Source organism: Ranitomeya imitator, chromosome 2, assembly GCF_032444005.1.
Source record: "Ranitomeya imitator isolate aRanImi1 chromosome 2, aRanImi1.pri, whole genome shotgun sequence".
Lineage (NCBI taxonomy): Eukaryota > Metazoa > Chordata > Amphibia > Anura > Dendrobatidae > Ranitomeya > Ranitomeya imitator.
The window spans coordinates 44,425,531-44,452,830 of record NC_091283.1 but is presented as its reverse complement, the minus strand read 5'-3'; the positions used below and the strand labels follow the sequence as shown (position 1 = coordinate 44,452,830).

General features: G+C 44.4%; 2 protein-coding genes across 2 annotated transcripts in view; one reads left to right on the top strand and one right to left on the bottom strand.

Annotated features, from left to right (window-relative positions):
• Positions 1-99: 99 nt before the first annotated feature.
• LOC138661715 (uncharacterized) lies at positions 100-16,372 on the bottom strand. Its single transcript, XM_069746591.1, has 3 exons — positions 15,813-16,372; positions 6,796-8,956; positions 100-572 (listed from the first exon to the last, which is right to left on the bottom strand). The coding sequence occupies exons 2-3, from the start codon at positions 8,907-8,909 to the stop codon at positions 395-397; spliced, it is 2,292 nt and encodes a 763-aa protein (XP_069602692.1). The 5' UTR covers positions 8,910-8,956; positions 15,813-16,372; the 3' UTR covers positions 100-394.
• SPRED3 (sprouty related EVH1 domain containing 3) overlaps positions 15,601-27,300 on the top strand; it is a 41,484-nt gene continuing 29,784 nt past the window's right edge. The window contains exon 1 of the mRNA XM_069746592.1: positions 15,601-16,012. Coding sequence (XP_069602693.1) covers positions 16,002-16,012 — 11 coding nt within the window. The 5' untranslated portion in view covers positions 15,601-16,001. The remainder of the gene's footprint in view (positions 16,013-27,300) is intronic.

The following is a 27,300-nucleotide window of genomic DNA, read 5'->3' as shown; positions in this document are numbered from 1 at the left end:
TCCTCTTGCCTGCTGCCATTACCGCTGCCTCTTGACGTCATGCACAATTAAGACGCTGTGTCTAGTATTCGAAAGAGGTAGGAGAAGGGTCGCTGGACTACTGACATGGCTCCTGAGCCCAACAAATCTATTTGCTCAGCTTTTACGTGTAACACAGGCGTTGCTTAAGACCCCTCATTACCTGTAATACTACAGTTGACATGTAGTGGCCACATAAAGCTCCCGCTAGGGTGACCAAACGCACATAGCAGTCCCAAATGTTACCGTGTGATATGTAGCGGCTGCTGATGGCGGACCTGGTGCACACGTTTGTATTTATTCTGTACTTGCTGTGGTGGCACACCTGCGCTACGTACCTCGTAGTGATGGGAAATGTTACGCCCATCACCCATTACTACATTGGTGATAGTAGTCCTATATGGGGTGCTCGTTGGGTGCAGTGCTGCTCATTTCTGACCACCCGTGAAGAATGGTGGTCCAGCAGGAGTCTGGTCCCAGCGACTGAGGAAGATGAAGCTATTAGAGTGGTGACCCGCATTGGCTCTGTCAGATTCTTCTGTGATACCGAGAACCTGTTGGCAAAGTTGTTCAGAATGAGCTTTTCTCTCGGAAAACCATTAAGTCCTAATGCCCCTTACATCTAATGCAGTCTTCCCCAAAGACCAACGCGGGCAATATATTAGGAAGTGAATGACCTGTAGCGTATCCTTGCGATTTGTATTGGTATTCTGCGCATGACATCTATAGCATAGGCCATATAAACAAACATCTCCTACAACGTGTATTTTCTGTATACGCTGATCTCCCTGCTACTGGTGGCTGCCTTCCCTGAAGCGGCCCTGTTGGTTTATTGCGATCAGTAGTTGCATATCCATTAGCTGCTATAAGGCTGTGTGTAAACACAGTTTTTGGAGCACAAATTCTTCAAATACTCCTCAAAAACTTGACGGTTGTGCTCTAGCAACTATGCAAAAAAAATACTGCACATACAGTGGCATGTAAAAGTTTAGGCACACCAAACTTGACCGTAAAAGACATTCAGAAATATTTAATGGCAGTTAACATGAACAGTGGAGGTCAAGATAAGGTCTGGAAGAGCAAGCAAAATGTCAGCGAGAGCTGCTCGTGGGATTACTAGAGAGGCAAATCGGAACCCTCTGACTGCAAAAGACCTTCAGAATCATTTAGCAGACTCTGGAGTTGTGGTACATTGTTCTACGGTTCAGAGACACCTACACAAATATGACCTTCATGGGAGTCATCAGAAGAAAACCTCTTCTGCGTCCTCACCATAAAATTCAGCATCAGAAGTATGCAAAAGAACATCTAAACAAGCCTGATGCATTTTGGACACAAGTCCTGTGGACTGATCAGGTTACAACAGAACTCTTCGTAAATCCCTTCACTGGCTCCCAATTTCCCAGCGTATCCAGTGTAAACTACTAACACTGACCTACAAAACCATCCATAACCTTTCTCAGTATATTTCCAAACTAATCTCTCAATATCTTCCCTCACGTAATCTCCGGTCCTCCCAAGACCTCCTGCTCTCCTCCACACTTATTCGTTTCTCACCCAATCGCCTCAAAGACTTCCCCCGAATATCCCCCATCCTCTGGAATTCTGTGCCCCAACACATCCGTTTATCCACCACATTTGGATCCTTGAAAAGAAACCTGAAAACCCACCTCTTCAAGGAAGCTTTCAGCCTGTAATGACCACACGGCCACCTCAACATCATCGGAGCTACTGCAACCCCCGACCTACTGTCTCCTTCCCCATAATCCTGTAGAATTTAAGCCCGCAAGGGCAGGGTCCTCGCCCCTCTGTACCAGTCTGTAATTGTTAGTTTACTGTAAGTGATATTTGTATTTTGATGTACCGTAACCTCATGTACAGCACCATGGAATTAATGGTGCTATATAAATAAATAATATTAACTCTTTAGCCACAAAGGTATGAGTGGAGGAATAAGGGCAGAGAATGTCCGGAAAAGAACATCTTGACAACCATTGACCCCTTTAGCCCCAAGGGTGGTTTGCACGTTAATGACCGTTCCAATTTTTACAATTCTGACCACTGTCCCTTTATGAGGTTATAACTCTGGAACGCTTCAACGTATCCCGGTGATTCTGACATTGTTTTCTCAAGACATATTGTACTTCATGATAGTGGTAAAATGTCTTTGATATTACCTGCGTTTCTTGTGAAAAAAATGGAAATTTGGCGAAAATTTTGAAAATTTCGCAATTTTCCAACTTTGAATTTTTATGCCCTTAAATCACAGAGATATGTCACACAAAATACTTAACAAGTAACATTTCCCACATGTCTACTTTACATCAGCACAATTTTGGAAACAATTTTTTGTTTGTTAGGGAGTTAGAAGGGTTAAAAATTGACCAGCAATTTCTCATTTTCACAACACCATTTTTTTTAGGGACCACATCACATTTGAAATCATTTTGAGGGGTCTATATGATAGAAAATAACCAAGTGTGACACCATTCTAAAAACTGCACCCCTCAAGGTACTCAAAACCACATTCAAAAAGTTTATTAACCCTTCTGGTGCTTCTCAGGAATTTTTGGAATGTTTTTTTTTTTTTTCAAATGAACATTTAATTTTATTTTCACAAAAAATTTACTTCAGCTCCAATTTGTTTTATTTTACTAAGGGTAACAGGAGAAAATGGACCCCAAAAGTTGTTGTACAATTTGTCCTCAGTACCCCGATACCCCATATGTGGGGGTAAACCACTGTTTGGGCGCATGGCAGAGCTCGGAAGGGAAGGAGCGCCATTTGACTTTTCAATGCAAAATTGGCTGGAATTGAGGTGGGACGCCATGTTGCTGTTGGAGAGCCACTAATGTGCCTAAACGTTAAAACCCCCCACAAGTGACACCATTTTGGAAAGTAGACCCCCTAAGGAACTTATCTAGATGTGTGGTGAGCACTTTGACCCAAAAAATGCTTCACAAAAGTTTATAATGTAGAGCCGTAAAAATAAAAAAATATTTTTTCACAAAAATGAACTTTTCACCCCCAATTATTTATTTTCCCAAGGGTACTAGAAGAAATTGTACCCCAAAAGTTGTTGTACAATTTGTCCTGAGTACGCTGATACCCCATATGTGGGAGTAAACCACTGTTTGGGTGCATGGCAGAGCTCGGAAGGGAAGGAGCGCCGTTTGACTTTTCAATGCAAAATTGGCTGGAATTAAGATGGGACGCCATGTTGCATTTGGAGAGCCCCTTATGTGCCTAAACATTGAAACCCCCCACAAGTGGCACCATTTTGGAAAGTAGCCCCCTAAGGATCTTATCTAGATGTGTTGTGAGAGCTTTGAACCCCCAAGTGTTTCACTACAGTTTATGACGCAGAGCCGTGAAAATAAAAATTCTTTTTTTTTTCCTCAAAAATTATTTTTTAGCCCCCAGTTTTGTATTTTCTCAAGGGTAACAGGAGAAATTGGACCCCAAAAGTTGTTGTCAAATTTGTCCTGAGTACGCTGATACCCCATATGTGGGGGGGAACCACCGTTTGGGTGCATGGCAGAGCTCGGAAGGGAAGGAGCGCCATTTGGAATGCAGACTTAGATGGAATGGTCTGCAGGTGTCACGTTGCATTTGCAGAGCCCCTAATGTACCTAAACAGTTGATAGCCCCCACAAGTGATCCCATATTGGAACCTAGACCCCCCCCAAGGAACTTATCTAGATGTGTTGTGAAAACTTTGAACCCCCAAGTATTTCACTACAGTTTATAACGCATAGCCGTGAAAATAAAAAATCATTTTTCTCCTACAAAAATGTTTTTTTAGCCCCCCAAATTTTTATTTTCCCAAGGTTAACAAGAGAAATTGGTCCCCAGAAGTTGTCCAATTTGTCCTGAGTACGCGGATACCCCATATGTTGGGGTAAACCCCTGTTTCGGCGCTCGGAAGGGAAGGAGCACTGTTATACTTTTTCAACGCAGAATTGGCTGGAATTGAGATCGGATGCCATGTCGCATTTGGAGAGCCCCTGATGTGCCGAAACAGTGGAAACGCCCCAATTACTGTATAACTGAAACTTTAACCCTGACACACCCCTAACCCTAATCCCAACCGTAAATGTAATCCTAACCCTAACGCCAGCCCTAACCCTAATGGGAAAATGGAAATAAATACATTTTTTAAATTTTTTTTTCCCTAACTAAGGGGGTGATGAAGGGGGGTTTGATTTACTTTTATAGCGGGTTTTTTAGCGGATTTTTATGATTGGCAGCCATCACACACTAAAAGACGCTTTTTATTGCAAAAAATATTTTTTGGCGTTACCACATTTTGAGAGCTATAATTTTTCCATATTTTGGTCCACAGTCATGCGAGGTCTTGTTTTTTGTGGGACGAGTTGACGTTTTTATTGGTAACATTTTCGGGCACGTGACATTTTTTGATCGCTTTTTATTCCGATTTTTGTGAGGCAGTATGACCATAAACCAGCTATTCATGAATTTCTTTTGGGGGAGGCGTTTATACCGTTCCGCGTTTGGTAAAATTGATGAAGCAGTTTTATTCTTCAGGTCAGTACGATTACAGCGATATCTCATTTATATTTTTTTTATGCTTTGGCGCTTTTATACGATAAAAACTATTTTATAGAAAAAATTATTATTTTTGCATCGCTTTATTCTGAGGACTATAACTTTTTTATTTTTTCGCTGATGATGCTGTGTGGCGGCTCGTTTTTTGCGGTACAAGATGACATTTCATCGGTACCATGGTTATTTATATCCGTCTTTTTGATCGCATGCTTTTCCACTTTTTGTTTGGCGGTATGATAATAAAGCGTTGTTTTTTGCCTGTTTTTTTTTTTTTTTTTTTACGGTGTTCACTGAAGGGGTTAACTAGAGGGACAGTTTTATAAATCGGGTTGTTACGGACACGGCGATACTAAATATGTGTACTTTTATTGTTTTTTTTATATTTAGATAAAGGAATGTATTTATTGGAACAATATTTTTTTTTTTATTATTTATTTAGGAATTTTTTTAAAAAATTTTTTACTTTGCCCCAGGGGGGAACATCACAGTAAAGTGACAGATCGCTGATCTGACACTTTGCTGTGCACTGTGTCAGATCAGCGATCTGACGTGCACTCCTAGAGGCTTCCCGGCGCTTGCTTTGAGCAGGTGCTTGTAAGCCACCTCCCTGCAGGACCCGGATGCAGCCCCGTGGCCATTTTGGATTCAGGGCCTGCAGGGAGAGGAAGGTAGGAGACCCTCGGAGCAACGCGATCACATTGCGTTGCTCTGAGGGTCTCAGGGAAGCACGCAGGGAGCCCCCTCCCTGCGCGATGCTTCCCTATACTGCCGGAACACTGCGATCATGTTTGATTGCGGTGTGTCGGGGGTTAATGTGCCGGGGGCGGTCTGTGACCGCTCCTGGCACATAGTGCCGGATGTCAGCTGCGATAGTCAGCTGACACCCGACCACGATCGGCCGCGCTCCACGCGTGAGCGCAACTGATGGCGCTGGACGTACTATCCCGTCACTGGGGATTAAGTTCCAGGTCACCTTGACGGGATAGTACGTCCAATGGGATTAAGGGGTTAAGTATGGGGGTGGAGTAATCATGATTTGGAGTTGTGTTGCAGCTAATGGCACAGGGAACATTTCACAGGTAGAGAGAAGAATAGGTGCAGTGACATTTCAACAAATTCTTGGTGCAAACATAACACCATCTGTAAAAAAAAGCTGAAGTTGAAAAGAGGATGGCTCACAGTCCCCTGATCTAAACATCATTGAAAATCTGTGGCTTGATCTCAAAATTCCAGTGCATGCAAGACCATCCAGCAATCTCAAAGAACTGGAAGAATTCTCCAAGGAAGAATGGATGAAAATCCTTCAAACAAGAATTGGAAAAACTCTTGTCTGGTTACAAAAAGCGTTTACAAGCTGTGATACTTGTGGTGCTGGTTCTAGGTACTAACCATTCAGGGAGCCCAAACTTTTACATCTGCCCATTTTCCTTTTTTGTAATTTTTCAAATGTTAAACCTGAAAATACGCATTTTTTTTTTGCCTAAAATACAAAGTAGATGTTTCATCATTAACATTAGTCCTTTTAGAGATCATTTCATCCTCAACTTGCTTAACTGTTCACAATAACAGTAATTTTGACCAAGGGTGCCCAAACTTTTACATGCCACTGTACCCTAAATATGGTAGTTGGAGCAGCTGATTTGCTGTATAGAGTAGAGATAAGTGATTCATTTCGCAGCAACCATGTCAGTATTCTGTGGCCACGAACCCTGTGAACTGCCTCCTACCTATTGGCGTGCTTTGCTCCTCTTTCGATTATCGGCCTGGCGTGATTCCATCGTAGCGTGACTTGTGCGCACACACAATGTTGCCCCAGGTTGGCTAATCAGGAGGAGAAACCGGTAGGTAGGAGGATGATTCTCAGGTCTCCAATCCAGCAGTCGAAGAGTACTGACTGGTATTTACACTAAAGAAATGTTCATTACTAAATCGTCCGACGGAAAAATCTATATACTGTGTATGCATGTGTAGGAGGGTTCAATAAAATATGTACAGCCCTCGGTATTTCCTTCACACGCCTCTTTCAAGCTTGTTACTATTCAGATGCCATGGGATCTTACTTTGTGTCAATGAAGAGGAATGGTCCTGAAACCAGGACATCAGGTCAGATATAGTCATTTATTTATTTTTTTTTCATATCCGTGGAAAAAAAACTTTTTGTGCATCTGAACCCTGCTTTCAAATTCTACCAATATACCAAATACTCACCAGTGGACTACATTAGGCGGAAGCTTCCCCGGGCGGTGTCTGCATCTGCATTTCATGGTGCAATGATTGTCGACATAAAAATCTTTCCACCTTCCGGATCGTTGACATTTTGGAGCCTCTTCAGGACCATTCTTCTCTACCCTTACGTTATTTTGCGGGACCTGTAGACCGGTGGTTGGATCGTTGGCTGATTCGTTCTCCATAGCCACAAGAGACTGATCTGGAATCTGGTCTTTGGATTCTGGACATTCTCTAGCTTCCTGAGGGACAGGAGGGCATGAGTTGCCTAAGTCACCGGTATGTTCTTGGGTAGAGGTTACTGGAACATCAGACATGGGCATAAGTTGGGGTGTATCGGGCTTAATCACAGGTGGTTCTTCCAGTGCTGGAGATGTAATTATTTGGCTGCTTTTTTCAAGAGTAACATCTGATGTGCAATTTTCTTCTGGAGGCTTTACCGGCAGTGTACATTCTGGAGTTTGTGGACTCACGTCTTGTGGTTGGGCAGAAAGAACATTCTTACTCTTTAGAGGTACTTTAGGTAGATCTGTAAGAAACTTACTGCAAACCAGTTTAGGCTTGGTACGTCTTTCAGTCGGGTATAACTTGTACACTTTATCTTTCATATCAGGGTTGGCGTGTTCCTGAGCTTTCCTGTTTGAAGCGTTTTCGAAAACTCTCGGTGTTGACCTAGAATTTAGTGTATTATTGGGTGTAAAGGCTTCAGGTTTTGCCATATTCCGTGAACCTTTAAACTGGGATTGATCCTTTGGATTGTGCCGGCGAGAAGTCCATTGAAACCCAAGCTGTGACTTGTTTACTGTGACAGGTGGCATTGGTGGCTTTGTTTGGTTCCAAGGTTTTGTGATTTTCTTACTGCTTTCTGTACCACAATTTTTGGAATTTACCTGAGCACGGTTTTCCCTTACATTACTTAAGAACGCTGTTTTTATTGTGGCCTTGTGGGTTGTGTTCTGACGTCTAACAATTTTCTCTTTTTTATCGAATGTTTTCCTTTGTTGGGTGGTTTTAGGACTCCTTTTGAGGATATCTGCATATGAGAAAGTCATAATTGACTTAATTTGTTCTCCTGCGTCAGCATTAGTTTGGACAGTGCAAAGCGATGGTTGGGGTATGCTCATCGAACCATCTTCAGTTGGACTCGTCTTCGTTTTACAGCTAGTATTTGCTGCTTCTTGTGTCATTTTTTTGGCATCTACATCTTGAAGGCCAAAAGTCTTGATAGAGGTTTCTGTCCCAGAATGTCTTGTGATGTTTTTTAATGTTCTTTGGATAGGTAATGGATCAGCTTTATTTGTTTGTTCAGTGTTTTGGCTACCATCTGATGGATTGAGAACATTGTTGGGTTGTTGAATTACGTTGGGCAATGATTCCATGTCTGGAGAACTGCTACAAGCGAAGGACCTGCCTTGGTTGGTGGCATTTGTATCCGCAGCCTTTAGTGTTGGGTTTTCTGTTGGGGTAACCCATCGGGTTCCCACGTCTTTCATTTCGTCTTGATATGTTATTGGATATCCGTCAGAACATATTTTTGGCAGTTCTGCTAAATGTGCGTCGACAGAAATCATTCCTGTAGGGTAGAGAAGACTTTCATTTGGAAATGTGCCAAAAGAAAACCCCAACGTTGGTGGCCATACACCCATGGCATCTTTTATTACTAGATGACCTGCCGTCCTATTTCTCCTACCAGTTTTATGTTTTTTGCCTTTGTCTGCCATTTCTGTGCTGGGAATTGCATACTTTAAAGGTTTTTCTACTTTTTCTTTGTTCAAGGATGGAGGTTTTGACCATTGTGCTTCTGGCGGTTTCTGCTTCTCTACCGGTTCTGCCTTAACATTAAGATTTATGCTCATTGGGAATGTCCACGGGGAACTCAAAATGGGTTCCATATCGATATCTTCTGCAGTCGGTCCCCAAAATCCCCGGTCTTCCTGTGCTGTTGGAGTCATCAAGCTTGTAAAGTAGGAATTATGGACAAGAGAAGACACGTCAAGTTGGGATCCTTCATCAGTTCTTTCAAGGTTTCTATTATACAAATTTTCATTTGCTATCTCGTATGATTCCGATCTTTCCACATCCTGTACATGACCCATGTCCTTAACTCTCCTTTATCCTGGCAAAATAACAATCGGATGAGAATCTGTAAAATAGGTAAAAACATGCATGAGAATAAAGATAAGTAAGTATCAGAATTGGAGTATTGAGGTCAGTCTCAAGCCAAAAACTGAAAGCTCAGGCGTGGCTGGAGATTAGCCTTCTAACCTCCCTAATTTCTTCCTTTTTCCTACTAAGAAGTTCCACAGTATGAGATCATAGGGAACATTGAGAGTACATTTCAAATGGGGACAAGCTGCAATACTAGACACGACCAGAGCAAAGCAGTGGCACTGTTTTGGGGGGAAAAGCAGGCAGGATTTACTAATCACAACCTATTAAAAAGCTTATTCCATTTGTGCCATATCTACAGAATATAGCCATAATATTTAATGGCATAATATTTTCGTAACTCTCACAGAAAGGAATGAATGCATGGCTCCATTCACAGCAGCCTCTTCACCTCCCAACATGGAGATCAGGGGGCCCAGAATCTGAAACTTGATTCCAGCTCACCCAGTAGCTCTATGCTCATCCACCTGGGGCTCAGACACCGGCCTCGCCCTGGCCTCCCATCATGGAAAATAGAAAAAAATTGGAGTCCGGCTCAACAGGACTGGATTTTCCTTTTGTTTTGATCTTTCAAAAGAAAATATGGTGCATACAAAAATACGAAAGAAAAATTTACATGGTCGACATGACCCAGTCGACGCGTTTTGCCTGCACTAGGCAGTCTTACTTATGACACAGCCTAGTGCAGTCGAAACGCGTCGACTGGGTCATATCGACCATGTAAATCTTTCTTTTGTATGCACTATATTTTCTTTTGAAAAAGAAAAGGAAAATCCAGTCCTGTTAAGCCGGACTCCAATTTTTTCTATAGCCCTGAATCAGGATATCTTTTTATTGGGAGGCAGGTGTAGTCATGTGATATCAATCTCCATGATCACCATTACGGCGGAATAAAAAAATGCATCGTTTGGGGAATTATTTGGCACTCCATAATGATGGGGGGAATCCAGAAATGTAGATAACACATTGGCGACTTGTTGGCTTTCATGCACTTATCTTGAAAAAAAAATACAAACTTGCAAAGAAGGATGTCTCCTTTGCATCTATTTCCTTTACTTCTACTGTGCATGCTGGGCGAAACTCACCTGGTCCGTCCTTTCTTTTGACTTTCATCAATGAGTTGGAAATTGATAAAAAAAGACTTGTAATTCATAGAATTCTTTTCCCCCTTATAAACAGGCCTCGGCACAGATAGGAGGGGACGCTCGTGGGTCAAGTGCTGGAGTGACCAATAAGCAACTTTGCCTTAACTAGGTTATTTAGATAAAGGACTGTCACAAATCAACCAATTTGGAGACTTTAAGGGAATCTGTAGGAAATGTCTCCACCCTCAAACCATCTTTATGACTGCAAACAAATAGGGAAGTCTTTTGTTACATGTTTATGACTGCGTTGCCCTTTAAAAGATGAGCAAGATGATCCGTTTATGACCCCAAAGTGATGTTCCAGTAAGATCACGCTTTGAAATTCTGAATGTGTCCGGAAGTGCATTGGGTGTGACGATGCACTTACAGCTCCTCGGCCTCCCTGTCGTGTATTAGAAAAATAACAAGCTTAGGGCAGCACCTCACCACAAATAAATTGATATGTAGGTAGTTTTTGCAAGTATGCCAAAAATAGAATGATCCCAATCCTCCATAAGGTCCAAATATGAAGAGGGCGATCATAGCAACCATGGTAGCAAAAAGTATCTTCTTTATTAATAAATCACAAAACACAGGAAATTCCAAATATATGTGTCCGGAAGTGCATTGGGGCGTGACAATGCACTTACAGCTCCTCAGCCTCTATGCCGTGTATTGGAGGCAACAACCCATCAATCATCCAGAGGTGAGTGATGCTAGGCAGGGAATACAGCCTGAGTCTGAGGAGCTGTAAGTGCATCGTCACGCCCCAACGCACTTCCAGAAGTGGCGCTAGGTATGGAATACAGTGTGAGGCTGAGCTGTAAGTGCACCGTCACGCCCAAGCGCACTTCCAGAAGTGGCGCTAGGCAGGGAATACAGCCTGAGGCTGAGGAGCTGTGAGTGCACCGTCACGCCCCAATGCACTTCCAGAAGTGGCGCTAGGCATGGAATACAGTGTGAGGCTGAGCTGTAAGTGCATCGTCACGCCCAAGCGCACTTCCAGAAGTGGCGCTAGGCAGGGAATACAGCCTGAGGCTGAGGAGCTGTAAGTGCATCGTCACGCCCAAGCGCACTTCCAGAAGTGGCGCTAGGCAGGGAATACAGCCTGAGGCTGAGGAGCTGTAAGTGCATTGTCACGCCCCAATGCACTTCCAGAAGTGATGCTAGGCAGGGAATACAGCCTGAGGCTGAGGAGCTGTAAGTGCATCGTCACGCCCCAACGCACTTCCAGAAGTGGCGCAAGGCAGGGAATACAGCCTGAGGCTGAGGAGTTGTAAGTGCATTGTCACGCCCCAACGCACTTCCAGAAGTGGCGCTAGGCAGGGAATACAGGCTGAGGAGCTGTAAGTGCATCGCCACGCCCCAACGCACTTCCAGAAGTGGCGCTAGGCAGGGAATATAGGCTCAGGAGCTGTAAGTGCATTGCCATGGCCCAACCAACTTCCAGAAGTGGCGCTAGGCAGGGAATACAGCCTGAGGCTGAGCAGCTGTAAGTGCATTGTCACGCCCCAACGCACTTCCAGAAGTGGCGCTAGGCAGGGAATACAGGCTGAGGAGCTGTAAGTGCATCGCCACGCCTCAACGCACTTCCAGAAGTGGCGCTAGGCAGGGAATACAGGCTGAGGAGCTGTAAGTGCATCGCCACGCCCCAACCAACTTCCAGAAGTGGCGCTAGGCAGGGAATACAGCCTGAGGCTGAGGAGCTGTGAGTGCACCGTCACGCCCTAATGCACTTCCAGAAGCGGCGCTAGGCATGGAATACAGTGTGAGGCTGAGCTGTAAGTGCATCGTCACGCCCAAGCGCACTTCCAGAAGTGGCGCTAGGCAGGGAATACAGTCTGAGGCTGAGGAGCTGTAAGTGCATCATCACGCCCCAATGCACTTCCAGAAGTGATGCTAGGCAGGGAATACAGCCTGAGGCTGAGGAGCTGTAAGTGCATCGTCACGCCCCAACGCACTTCCAGAAGTGGCGCAAGGCAGGGAATACAGCCTGAGGCTGAGGAGTTGTAAGTGCATTGTCACGTCCCAACGCACTTCCAGAAGTGGCGCTAGGCAGGGAATACAGGCTGAGGAGCTGTAAGTGCATCGCCACGCCCCAACGCACTTCCAGAAGTGGCGCTAGGCAGGGAATATAGGCTGAGGAGCTGTAAGTGCATTGCCACGGCCCAACCAACTTCCAGAAGTGGCGCTAGGCAGGGAATACAGCCTGAGGCTGAGCAGCTGTAAGTGCATTGTCACGCCCCAACGCACTTCCAGAAGTGGCGCTAGTCAGGGAATACAGGCTGAGGAGCTGTAAGTGCATCGCCACGCCCCAACGCACTTCCAGAAGTGGCGCTAGGCAGGGAATATAGGCTGAGGAGCTGTAAGTGCATTGCCACGGCCCAACCAACTTCCAGAAGTGGCGCTAGGCAGGGAATACAGCCTGAGGCTGAGCAGCTGTAAGTGCATCGTCACGCCCCAACGCACTTCCAGAAGTGGCGCTAGGCAGGGAATACAGGCTGAGGAGCTGTAAGTGCATCGCCACGCCCCAACCAACTTCCAGAAGTGGCGCTAGGCAGGGAATACAGCCTGAGGCTGAGGAGCTGTGAGTGCACCGTCACGCCCCAATGCACTTCCAGAAGTGGCGCTAGGCATGGAATACAGTGTGAGGCTGAGCTGTAAGTGCATCGTCACGCCCAAGCGCACTTCCAGAAGTGGCGCTAGGCAGGGAATACAGCCTGAGGCTGAGGAGCTGTAAGTGCATCGTCACGCCCAAGCGCACTTCCAGAAGTGACGCTAGGCAGGGAATACAGCCTGAGGCTGAGGAGCTGTAAGTGCATCGTCACGCCCCAATGCACTTCCAGAAGTGATGCTAGGCATGGAATACAGTCTGAGGCTGAGGAGCTGTAAGTGCATCGTCACGCCCCAATGCACTTCCAGAAGTGATGCTAGGCAGGGAATACAGCCTGAGGCTGAGGAGCTGTAAGTGCATTGTCACGCCCCAACGCACTTCCAGAAGTGGCGCAAGGCAGGGAATACAGCCTGAGGCTGAGGAGTTGTAAGTGCATTGTCACGCCCCAACGCACTTCCAGAAGTGGCGCTAGGCAGGGAATACAGGCTGAGGAGCTGTAAGTGCATCGCCACTCCCCAACGCACTTTCAGAAGTGACTCTAGGCAGGGAATACAGGCTGAGGAGCTGTAAGTGCATCGCCACGCCTCAACCAACTTCCAGAAGTGGCGCTAGGCAGGGAATACAGCCTGAGGCTGAGCAGCTGTAAGTGCATCGTCACGCCCCAACGCACTTCCAGAAGTGGCGCTAGGCAGGGAATACAGGCTGAGGAGCTGTAAGTGCATCGCCACGCCCCAACGCACTTCCAGAAGTGGCGCTAAGCAGGGAATACAGGCTGAGGAGCTGTAAGTGCATCGCCACGCCCCAACCAACTTCCAGAAGTGGCGCTAGGCAGGGAATACAGCCTGAGGCTGAGGAGCTGTGAGTGCACCGTCACGCCCCAATGCACTTCCAGAAGTGATGCTAGGCAGGGAATACAGCCTGAGGCTGAGGAGCTGTAAGTGCATTGTCACGCCCCAACGCACTTCCAGAAGTGGCGCAAGGCAGGGAATACAGCCTGAGGCTGAGGAGTTGTAAGTGCATTGTCACGCCCCAACGCACTTCCAGAAGTGGCGCTAGGCAGGGAATACAGGCTGAGGAGCTGTAAGTGCATCGCCACGCCCCAACCAACTTCCAGAAGTGGCGCTAGGCAGGGAATACAGCCTGAGGCCGGGGAGCTGTAAGTGCATCGTCACGCCCCCAATGCACTTCCAGAAGTGGTGCTAGGCAGGGAATACAGCCTGTGGCTGAGGAGCTGTAAGTGCGTCACGCCCCAATGCACTTCCAGAAGTGGCGCTAGGCAGGGAATACAGCCTGAGGCTGAGGAGCTGTAAGTGCATCGTCACGCCCCAACGCACTTCCAGAAGTGGCGCTAGGCAGGGAATACAGCCTGTGGCTGAGGAGCTGTAAGTGCATCGTCATGCCCCAACGCACTTCCAGAAGTGGCGCTAGGCAGGGAGTACAGCCTGAGGCTGAGGAGCTGTAAGTGCATCGTCATGCCCCAACGCACTTCCAGAAGTGGCGCTAGGCAGGGAATACAGCCTGAGGCTGAGGAGCTGTAAGTGCATCGTCACGCCCCGACGCACTTCCAGAAGTGGCGCTAGGCAGGGAATACAGGCTGAGGAGCTGTAAGTGCATCGTCATGCCCCAACGCACTTCCAGAAGTGGCGCTAGGCAGGGAATACAGCCTGAGGCTGAGGAGCTGTAAGTGCATCGTCATGCCCCAACACACTTCCAGACACATATGAAAAGGTCTTTAAAACACGATTTCTCACTGCTGGAGGGCTACACAGACAATAAATGGTTTGGTGGTGTAGAAGTTCTGACAGGTTCCCTTTAAAATATGTTCTATGTCCTAAACGATATAGTCTTGTGGTTTGGGGTTCGCTCATTCTAACTGGATCTATCAGCTAGAACGAGCTGATAAATCCAAACATTGGGAGACCCATAAGTTTAGCAGATATTAATGGGACACCAAAAATCCTGAGTGTGAAGGAGCTGTAGTCGTATAGACAAAATTTAAGGGCTGAATGCTACACCAGTCCTGACGTCCTTCCATTCTCAAGGTTGGTTGGAGAGCCAATACTTGGCTGAATAAAATATCATTGCTATACAAGATGGCGATAACCCTTTAAAGATTGGTTAGGTAGGGAGTCAGACCACTAGACCTCCCAAAAGATGTCAGAATGGGGTGGTCCTGTGTCCCCGTCTCTTCCCCAGCCATTTGGGCACACAGCAAGGCTCCATTGGTCTCCTCCGATCTTGTGGTTGGTGCAGAACCTGGAGAACGGATCCCCCATTCTGGAGTCACAGCCGTCAGGACGTGCATGGATCTAACAATGATTACCTCTCCAGTGGAAAGGCAACACTGAGTATAAAGTCTACGGCGGGCGAAGGCAAAAGTATACCAACCAATCAGCTTCCAGCGCTCAATTTTTCAGTGCCCCCTTAAGTTGCAACGTAATCGATCGCTATCATTTTTTGCACCAGTTATGGCGAATCTTCTCTAAGTGTCAAGTCCATCAAATGAATCAATTTCCATGAAGTAGGTTGGAAAATATGAATGGACCCCTCCGCCCTCCCCCCCCTCCATTATACTGTAATCCTGTAGTGACCAGTGGTCACCTCTGGAGGGCAGTGTTTCCATTATACCCTATGAGCCCCTGAAGAAGCAGAAGACACCAGGGATGCAGAAGTCTTCTCAACATTGCAACAATGTTTCCGCCTGCAATTCTCCTTGTATCACAGTATGATGGAAGGTTACATTGTCTAATAGTCCAGAAATCTGCTGCATCCTCATCATAGATATGACTTATCATCAAGAAACAGGTGCAGGTCTGTGTCTGCCCAGCACTAGGACCACGAAGCTTCCTTCCATCCTGAGCCCCCCCCCCCCCCCCCCTTCTTCTTCTTCTGCCTCCTGCACCCCCCATTCCCTGTAGCACCCCACTGCCATCCCCGGCCCTGGGAGCAGCCAGGCCCCGCAGCCCCTCATCATCATCATCATCATCATCACAGCTCAGCCTCCAGGTGCAGCACAACACAGACACAGCCCAGGAGGCAGAGAGGAGGGGGGAGGAGGAGGGAGGGATGGGGGTGAGAGGAGATGTTGTTACCTGGAAGATGGCTGCTCCTCCAACAGCCACATCATGATGCCCAGGGAAAAATGGAGAGAAAAAAGCAGGGGAGATGAACAATAAACCCTTGTGCCAGGAATTTGCATTTCTCCACCATACACATTACACTGGCAAGACAGGAGCCCAGGATCACACAGGAGACATCCATCCCTGGATCCCCCACCAGCTATGGACAGAGAGTGAGTGCTGCCTTTTTCTACCATTGCCCCCTATGCCCCCCTATAGATATAGATCTATGCCAATGCCCACTTGTTTTAGCTCCCCTGTCATTCTGCATGGCTGCTGTACTCCCCTCTTTATTCTGCATCATAGCTGAGGCTGGTGTGTGCCTGTGTGTGTGTGCACTGGGGGGCAGCATGGGGGGCAATGCCATCTTCTTCTGTTATTTCATGCTGCCATTCAAGGTGGGGAAGAGGAAGGGGACGATTTTTGTGAATCAACCCTATTTGCATCTGGATTCATTCATAAAAAAAAGGGCTGTGATCAGTTTGAGGAACCATGATAGCTGCTTCCCCACCCTCCTCCTCCTCCTCCTCTCTTCCTCCTCCTCCTCCTTGGTGTGTGTGTGAGTGTGTAAGTGAGTGTGTGTCCCTCTGCAGATGTGGTGCCCAGGCCAGGGGCCAGCACACAGCTCTCCAGCTCATCAGCAGGGGTTTTTTAGGGACCCCCTTGTCACACTCTCACCTGCAAGCACAAAGAACCTCTGGTCATGTGACCAGCCATTCACAAAAATCCTCCTCCATTCAGAGATGCTTCATGTTTCCATGCATGGGGGGGTTCTGCTGTGCTGCCCCTACATGATGCCAAGGGCTCCCATCTTGCAAATAATGGACACCCCCTTACCCACCAAATAAACAGAATGATCTGATTTTATTGCATGACAGGAAGGATCATTTCAGGCTGATACAATGTATCTTCTCTATTTATTTAACCCTATCATTGTTTAAAAAAAAAGAAGACAGGTACTGCAGCCTCGCTTGTCTTCTGCTCACCATTGCTGTGGCAAGGTGTGGGCAGCACCCTTCATTTTTCTGTTTTTTTCTTTTTTTTTGCTAATACCTAGTGTGTCCTGTCCTGTATGGTTTGTGTCTAATTATACATCATGGTGTCTTATTGCATTGTTAGATGTACGCTGGATAATATCATATATCCTCCCCCCCTAAGAGCCTGGTTATAATATCAAGGGTGATTCATGCAGGAAGTTACATTTTACTGATGATTTATTTATAATCCTGGTGGAATATAGCATTGGTCGTGTATCTGGATATTATGGGTATAAACATGTACAGCACCATGGAATCAATGGTGCTATATAAATAAATAATAATACATAATAATAATAATAAAGGGAGTGTAAGGGTATAAACATGTACAGCACCATGGAATCAATGGTGCTATATAAATAAATAATAATAAATAATAATAATAATAAAGGGAGTGTTAGGGTATAAACATGTAAAGCACCATGGAATTAATGGTACTATATAAATAAATAAATAATAATAATAATAATAAAGGGAGTGTAAGGGTATAAACATGTAAAGCACCATGGAATTAATGGTACTATATAAATAAATAATAATAATAAATAATAATAATAATAAAGGGAGTGTAAGGGTATAAACATGTACAGCACCATGGAATTAATGGTACTATATAAATAAATAATAATAAATAATAATAATAATAATAATAATAATAATAAAGGGAGTGTAAGGGTATAAACATGTACAGCACCATGGAATTAATGGTACTATATAAATAAATAATAATAAATAATAATAATAATAATAATAATAATAATAATAAAGGGAGTGTAAGGGTATAAACATGTACAGCACCATGGAATTAATGGTGCTATATAAATAAATAATCTCCTTGTGGAGAATGACATACCGGCTTTGGCATGCCAAGGTAAGGAGGCTTATTCGCCGTCCAATGCTCCTCTGGGAAATTTAATATGCAAATTGCCTCTTCAGAGAGTAAGTTGACTTGAAACTTATAGCGCCACCTGTTGGAAGCAGTAATTCAACAAGTCACTATTGACCCTTTAAGGAGCCTTGAAATTGAGATTCTGATTTGACCTAAGTCACACTTCAAGGCTCATGAAAGGGTCGATAATGACTTGTAGGATCGCTGCCTGCAACAGGTGGCTGTTATGAAAGGCAATTCAGCACTACAATGGACATAGCGGTCAGAGCACATACAGTGATCTGACAATAACCCAAAATCATAGAACGAGCTCTGAGACGTGGGAACTCTGCAGACCGCAATCCCTAATCCTCTCCAAACAACACTAGAGGCAGCCGTGGATTGCGCCTAACTCTGCCTATGCAACTCGGCACAGCCTGAGAAACTAACTAGCCTGAAAATAGAAAATAAGCCTACCTTGCCTCAGAGAAATACCCCAAAGGAAAAGGCAGCCCCCCACATATAATGACTGTGAGTAAAGATGAAAAGACAAACGTAGAGATGAAATAGATTCAGCAAAGTGAGGCCCGACTTTCTTAACAGATCGAGGATAGAAAAGGTAACTTTGCGGTCTACACAAAACCCTAAAGAAAACCACGCAAAGGGGGCAAAAAGACCCTCCATACCGAACTAACGGCACGGAGGTACACCCTTTGCGTCCCAGAGCTTCCAGCAACAAATTAGACAAGCTGGACAGAAAAAATAGCAAACAAATAGCAAAGAAGAACTTAGCTATGCAGAGCAGCAGGCCACAGGAATGATCCAGGGAAAAGCAAGTCCAACACTGGAACATTGACAGGAAGCCAGGATCAAAGCATTAGGTGGAGTTAAGTAGAGAAGCACCTAACGACCTCACCAGATCACCTGAGGGAGGAAACTCAGAAGCCGCAGTACCACTTCCCTCCACCAACAGAAGCTCACAGAGAGAATCAGCCGAAGTACCACTTGTGACCACAGGAGGGAGCTCTGCCACAGAATTCACAACAGGTGGCGCTATAGAGTTCAAGTCCTCTTCCTCTCTGAAGAGGCAATTTGCACATAGACTTCCATGTGATGGTCATAAGCAACATCTCTCCTTGTGGAGAATCGCATGCCTGACATGTCAGTGTAAGGAGATTTATAGGCCGTGCTATGGCTCCTCTGGGAAATTAAATATGCAAATTGCATCTCCAGAGAGGAAGAGGACTTGAACTCTGGAAGTAGCAATCCTAAACGACAATATAAACCCTTTAATGAGCCTGGCCACATGACTTAGGATAGAAGCCAAACCCAGAGGACCATTGCATGGCCTACAAGTCTCCTTACACTGGCATGTCAGGCATGTTTCACTCCACAAAGATGCAAATTGCTTCTTCAGAGAGAAAGAGGACTTGAACTCTGGAGCTAGCAATCCTAAAAGTCATTATAGACCCTTTTATGAACCTGGCCACATGACTTAGGATAGAAGCCAAACCCAGAGGACCATTGCATGGCCAACAAGTCTCCTTACACTGGCATGTCAGGCATGTTTCACTCCACAAAGATACAAATAGCTTATTCAGAGAGAAAGAGGACTTGAACTCTGGAAGTAGCAATCCTAAAAATCAATATTGACTTTTTAATGAGCCTTGTCACATCATTTAGGATAGACGCTAAACCCAGAGGACCATTGCATGACCTACAAGTCTCCTCACACTGGCATGCCAAAGAGAGACGTTATCCCCTAGACCCCAGTCAGTGACCTCTCATACTGCCAAATCAGATCCGAAAGCTAAGAGTATAGGTCACTCTGTAATGATGGCTGCTCGGATAGAATACCACTCCATATATTCAATATAGCATTATTGGAACAACAATCCAGATTCATGTAAGGGTTCGGTCTAACATTCAGACCTTCCTCGGACAGATTGCAGATTAGTCATGGATAATGATGGACGGAGCACATGATCGGGGCTGCAATCCATTTTCTATTTTACTCCTTACTCCGAATATCTCATCTGCAATCTGTCCGAGGAAGGTCTTAATATTAGACCAAAACCTTCCATTAATCTGGATTGTTGTTCCAGTAAAGATACATTTTCTTCCTTGCACATTAGAGTGTGCCATATTGCACTGAGGAGGGGCAACACCCTGAAACACGTGTTTGCAAATTGAGATTCTAGTTTGGCTTTTTTGTTCTAAATAATATAAGGCTCATTAAAGGTTCCATATTAACTTTTAAGGTGACTACTTCCATTAGGTGGCGCTAGAGTTCTAGTCCTGTTTCTCCCTGAAGAGGCACTATGCATTTCACATCCTCTGTTAGATACCACCCCTATAAGGCTGTAATGTCCGGAGGTTGTGAATATTTTCTGTTCTAAAATTTGTTGTGAATCCACATCAACAATAGAATTTATCTTTAGCAAAATGTGCAAATCTTACCTAGTAAACGTAATATGTGCCACAGATTCCACTCAATGCCTTGCAAATGATAACATTCCCTGAAAACCCATGCCAATTCTTCACCGGAATCAGTGCGCTACAGATTTCATTACTCTGATGTGGATAGCATACGCATTGTACTGTAATCACATTTCCATCACATTTAATTGATTTTCCAGGCTTGCGTTACAGCTCTGCAGTCACTCTTTGTAGCTGCAGATTTTTGCCAATCCTGACAGTGTGCATCATGCACACTCTCAGGATTCCCCTCAATTGCTAGCTTGAGTAGACGTTCACGTGCCGACTAGATTTTCATCCTCTTCTTTCAATGTTCTATCCCTTATGATTTGCACACCTGTAGATTGACTGTAGAAATTTAGCACAACCCCGGAAAATTCCTTTAATATCTGGTTTAGTGGGAGGGATCCCTGCGATCAGATGTGATTACCAGGGAAATTGTAATGAATGCATTTCTAATGCATCTATTTATGTAAGAAGGTGCTGAAATGAGACTGTCCATCTATTAATATGTCCAGATAGAATATATCTCTATGTGACACATTCAGTTGCAGATTAATGGGAAAACCTGAGATGCTCCCAAAAAAAGGAGGAGACCTCACCGACTTCCAGATGAGATAGAAAGTCTCCAGCATGCCACCGAAACTTCCTGCAATGAGGTCAGGAACATGGTGTGGATCGGTATGACTTGTGAAGGAGACGTGGCTCGTGAAAAAAGGGGCATTCTTGTACGAAAAAAACTATTCTCCTGAAAAACAGTTTTGAAAAGTTGGCAAGTATGGATAAAGTCCAGGTGATCCCATGGTAGATTTAGAAATCACGTTCTCAGCTTTTGACTGGTTCTGTCCATGTAAATTAGATGTAGGAGTATGGTGTTTTGGTTATTTCTCCTGATTTCGGCTCCATGAGGGTGTAAGGAGGTGACTGGGACCCTCATTTGCCTCCTCTCTCCTATGTGCGGTACCCTGAGGGTTTACTTGTATGCTAATGTTATGTATATACTGTTGTATTAATGTAATGTGCTGTGTACTGTGTATATCGTCTATTGCATGTGTTAAGGTTAAGGACAGAAAGGGTTAAGTAAAGGAAGGGGGTTGGCCCAGAAGGCTGAAAAAGCAGCAATTTCCTGCTTCTAGAGCAGAGCCCGGGCAGGCTTGCCCATGGCAGGATGAGCTCCAGTGATGGAAGCATTATCTTCTCCATTTCATTGTTATTAAAGTTTTGCCACTGTTGGAGCTGAAGTGTGATGTGTGGTGCATCCAGAGGATGCCGTCCCAGTATGGAGAGCAACCGTGCACCAGAGGTAACCAACTGTACTATAGGGCTGGGACTGGAACTGTCTTTTCATGTGCAAGGGGCCGGGGCGCTCACTGATTGTGATGTAGTGGACTCGGTCATGACTACCACCCTGTGCCACCTTGTTACAAGAAAATGATCTAATGTGCTTGACAACAGTTGTCAGAGGAAGGAAGGATTGGACATTTTTGTTTACCGTGGAAGATAAGCTTCTTCTAGACGTTGCTTATTCCGTTCTGTCCGTTTAAACAAAAATAAAGGAATTCTCAGGGCAATGGTGGAATTGGGAGCTATAGATGTAAAAAATAAATTGTACCAGCTTAAAGTAGTGTTGGATTACTGGTCAACCCAATAAGCATTACCCGTTTTTGGACAAATGTCATCACTTGACTTGAATCATTTCTACTGGATAGAACATATTTCTTTCCTAATAATTTGACCCCTAGGGGACTCACTTCATTAGTCATTCCATAACACTCAAGCGGCAGGTCGTCAAAACCCATAGTCCATTGATGACTGATCCACCAAAGTACTAAATGTTGACCCAGGAGGCTCTATTAGAGAGGCCTCTAGAGATCGAGCAGAAGACAGCCCCATTTGGAGGTGACCTTGACATCAATCACTTGTCAGTAGGGTCACTTTTTTTGTAGGTTAATTCAAAAATTACCTATTAGATTTTATTTTACTGATAGCACGTCCTGTGTGTAAAATGATAAAAATATTGGTTGTTGCAAAATTTTGAGGCCGACTCATTTCCACCAGTGATCATAAGGAACCTTTGCTGATCTTCCAGTTCTCTGTGTAGTCCCGAAGCTTTGCCCCAAGAGTAGTTAGTTTACATGTAGCCCTCTCCACCAACAAGTCCACCCTTTTTCCAAGTCTGCAGCATAAGATTGTTAAGGGGAATTATCTAAATGTGACATGGTGTGTTGATCAGACATGCCATTAGTGTCAAACTGGAAGAACCAATTTTCAGAATATCAAGATCCTAGTCCATAAATTTATTGGAAAGCTGAATGCAAATATATGGCCCCTGTCTGCCAAAATCAATTAAGACGTCACTACCCTTACCCATAGACCTCCAACAAAATTTACTTTAATGTTAGTAGATAGGGTCTAACTATATGGGAACAGTCCTTGTGATGGAGAACATCATGGTTTGATAGCTACCAAGCTATTCTTCTCCACTCTCCGCTGCCGACACGGGAGAAATTTCAGTAGTTGAGACATAAAAAAAAAGGAGGTTGCTAGGGATCTACTGCCTAACCGCTTATACAGGATTGTCAGACAATGCCTCCCTAACAACCAGTTTTTCTCAGGTTACTCAGGTCTTAAGATTGAACTGTGACTGACTTAAAGCAGAGATGGAACAAGGAGACATAAAAATATAATTCTTAAAGGGGGTTCTGTGGGTATGAACTTTCCCTAATCCCAAAATCAGATCGGTGGGGGTCCGACTTCCGGCATCTCCCCCGATTAGTTGCTTGTAGCTCCGGCAAAAGCTGGATGTAAAGGGTGATCGGAGCTGAAATGCGTAGGTACATTTAGCATGTAGCGGCCACTGCTGGGTCCTGCAGAACTGCTCCTCTTCTCCTGACAACAGGCAGGTACTCAGATATATAATCCAGAATTTGTGATACTTCATTTTATGATTTTTTTTATAGATAGATATTACATTTTGTGTCTCCTGTCAATGATGACTGAACTTTTTGCATTACTTTGGCTTTTGGCAACAAACATCTAGGAGTTAGCCCCCAAGGTTTCCAGGTCCATCCAAGTGCTGGTCACAATGCTTCCTTATAGTGCCAGCTATGGGTGCCCCCATAATCCTAGCCAAAGGAGCTTCAGTTTAAGCCACAGATGATCCCCTGAAACCCAGTCATTTCTTACCTCTTGGTCTGGCTTTCCCTTTACATCTGACACATGTTGCTGCCTACACATGTCTGTCTGACTATGTAACTGTTGGTGCAGGCGCCAGCGTCAGTTAGTAGTGACCAGTAAAGTCGCTAAGACTGTGCTCCCATGAGGTATATGTATGGTAAAAATAATGCCGAAAGAGCCGCCATTTCACATCCCGTGCATCACTAGGAGTTAATGACCTTGCGTGCACCTACAAGGGCAAGGGCTGGACCTATACGGCGAGTGAATTGTGAACATAGCCTGTGATCATATTTATGCAGTCATGGCCGAATGTGTTGGCGCCCTTGAAATTGTTCCAGAAAATTAAGTATTTCTCCCAGAAAATTATTGCAATTACCCGTGTTTTGTTATGCACGTTTATTATTATTAAATAACTGCAATCAATCACTTCCTATAACCAGTTTCTTACACCTCTCAACTGGAAATTGGGACCACTCTTCCACTGCGAACTTCTCCAGGTCTCTCATATTTGAAGGCAACTTCTCCCAACAGAAATTTTAAGATCTCTTCACAGGTATTTTATGGGATTTAGATCCGTACTTATTGCTGCCTCTTCAGAACTCTCCAGCGCTTTGTTTCCATCCATTTCTGGGTGTTTCTTGAAGTATGTTTGGGGTCATTGTCCTGCTGGAAGACCCATGACCTAGGACGCAATCCCAGGTTTCTGACACTGGACACTACATTGCCATCCAAAATCCTTCAGTAATCTTCAGATTTCATGATGCCTTGCACACAGATGAGGAACCAGTGCCAGAGGCAGCAAAACAACCCCAAAACATCTTTGAACCTCCACCATATTTGATTGTAGGTACTGTGTTCTTTTGTGTAGACCTCATTCCATTTTTGGTACACAGTAAAATGATGTGCTTTACCAAAAAGCTCTATATTAGTCTCATCTGCTACAAGACACTTTCCCAGAAAGATTTTGGCTTACTCACGTACATTTTGACAGGCTGCAATCTAGCTTTTTATGTCTCTGTAGCAGCAGTGGGGTCCTCCTGGATCTCCTGCTATAGCGTTTCATTTCATTCACATGTGGACAGATAGTTTGCGTTGACCCTGATGCACTTTGAGTCTGCAGGACAGCGTGAATTTCTTTGGACCTTGATTGGGGTTACTTATCCACCATCCGGACTATCCTGCGTTGCAGCCTTTCATCAACTATTCTCTGCCGTCCACGTCCAGGGACATTAGCTACAGTGCCATGGGTTGTAAATTTATTGATCTTGATGCCCACAATGGACAAAGGAACATCAAGATCTTTGGAGATGGACTTGTAACCTTGATATTTGTTATATTTTTCAACTATTTCAATTCTCAAGTCCTCAGACAGTTCTCTTCTCTTTGTGTTTTCCATGCTTAGTGTGGCACAAACAGGCACACACTGCAAAGACTTAGTCAACTTCTCCCCTTTTTATCTGGTTTCAGATGTGATCCTCATATTACCCACACCTGTTACTTGCCACAGGTGAGTCTGAATGAGCATCACATGCTTGAAACAAAATAATTTTGGAGAGGTGCAAACAATTTTGCCCTGTTCATTTTTGGAGCTTTTTGTGAAATTATGTCCAATTTGCCATTTTTTCCTGTATTTTTTTGAAGTTTTTCCAATACGCACAAAGGAAATAAACATGTGCAGAACAAAACATGTGTAATTGCAGTAATTTTGTGGATTAAATACTCCATTTTCTGGAACAATTGTAAGAGTGCCAAAACATTCAGCCTTGACTGTGTGTATCAAACTCAATTGCAGCATTCTGGGAGCCAGCAGAGAGGTGACAGCCCCTCTGCCATTTGATTGGAGACCCTGCGACGTCATAGCCGGGTCCCAATCATTGCCATGGTGACCCGATGTCAATATGATGACATCAGGGTCACCTGAAGCAAGGTTGCTTCATCATGCTCAGAGCACTGACAGTTTACATAGCATAGTGATGCTCCTGCATCTCCATTCTATAGGCACGATCAGCCGGCAAAAAATAAAAGTCCCATGGTGGGACAAAGTTAAAAAAAAGTGAAAAAAAAAGGAAATTAAAAAAATAGTAAAAATCTAATAAAATTTTTATTTTTTTTTTAAATCTAAATATATTGTACCCATAAATAAATATTTTTAGGAAAAAGCCCACAATATTTGGTATTGCCGCGTCCAGAATGACCCGACCTATGAAACTGTCCCACTAGTTAACCCCTTTAGTGAACACCATAAAAAAAGGCAAAAAACAATGCTTTATCGTCATACCGATTAACAAAAAGTGGAATAAAATGTGATAAAAAAGACAAATATAAATAAACGTGGTACCGCTGAAAAACAGCATCTTGTCCTGCAAAAAAAACAAGCTGCCATACAGCTCCATCAGCAGAAAAAGAAAAAAAGTTATATGTCTCAGAATAAAGCGATAAAAAATTTTTTTTTTTCTATAAAATAGTTTTTATTGTGTAGAAGCGCCAAAACATAAAAAAACTATATAAATGGGGTAACACTGTAATCGTGCTGACCCGAAGAATAAAACTGCCTTATCAATTTTACCACACGAGGAACGACATAAAGAAAGCAATCAAAAAATGCCATGCGTCTGAAAATGGTACTAATAAAAACGCCAACTGGTCCCGCAAAAAACAAGCAGTCACATTACTCTGTGGGACAAAATATTGAAAAATTATAGCTCTCAAAAAAGCGTATTTTAGTGTGTGAGAGCAGCCAAACATAAAAACCCCATATAAATCTTGTATTGCAGTAAGGTTCAACGCACACTTTTATCCTGCGCTCTGCACTGAGCACTTACATCGGGATTTCCCTGTAAATCTCTGAAATACGTGATCCAGACAGAACCCCCATGGAAGATTCCCTATAATGAGGCAGATGGAGGCACTGTGAACACCATAGTACCTGAGACCCGGCAGTGTTTGTCTTTTTAGGATTGCATAAAAGTGCCGTCGGCCACAGTTTTGTGCACTTCTGAAAAGAAGGATAACGCTGAACAGAGGCCAGACAGAGTCCAAAATAACTCTGCTGCCTCATTATAGTGAATGGATTCCTCTGGGGTTTCATCTGAATCACATCACTCAGAGATTTTGATGGAAACCCCAAAGAAAGTGCTCAGCGTAGAGCGCCGGATAAATGCGATCCCAAAAGTTATGTAAAATGTTCCTAATAAAAGCTTCAACTCAATCCACAAAAAAACAAGTCCCCACTCAGGTCCGTCATCTGTTAAAGGAAATATAGGGGGCTACCACGTTACTGGTAGCACAAAGGCTCTGGAATAGCAAAATGGCTCCTCACCTTCAAAAGAAATTCAGCAAATTCTGCCCTCCCAAATCCAAACGCCCACTTCCCTTTTGAGCCCGAGTGTGTCTAAACCACATATAGCACCCACATGTTTGGCATTTCTGCAGTGATGAAAGCCTGCCTAACTTTCGGGTGCATGTCTTAAGAAGCATGAGCTGGGCATACTGGTCACTATAAGGTACTGGTCACTACAATGACAGTTTGCAGTGTTCACTTGGCAACATTCATTGCTGATTGTTTCTGGAAAACACCCATGGAGCCAAAATCGTCACTACACCTGTGGATAAATTCCCAAAGGGGTTACAACTACTAAAATGGGGTCAATTGAGGGATTCTGCTCTTCTAGCAATTACGGGCTCTGTATATGGAGTCCACAAACTATTCTAGGAAAATCTGCGCTCCAGGAGGCAAATGGAGCTCCGTCCCTCCTAAGTCCCGCCATGTGGCTAAGCAGTACAGCCACATATGGGGTATTGCCACATTCAGTAGAACTTGTGGGACAAATTGTGGTGCCATTTTTACCCTATTTCGTGTGTGAAAATCTAAAATCTGGGGCTAAAACAAAATTTTGGTGGT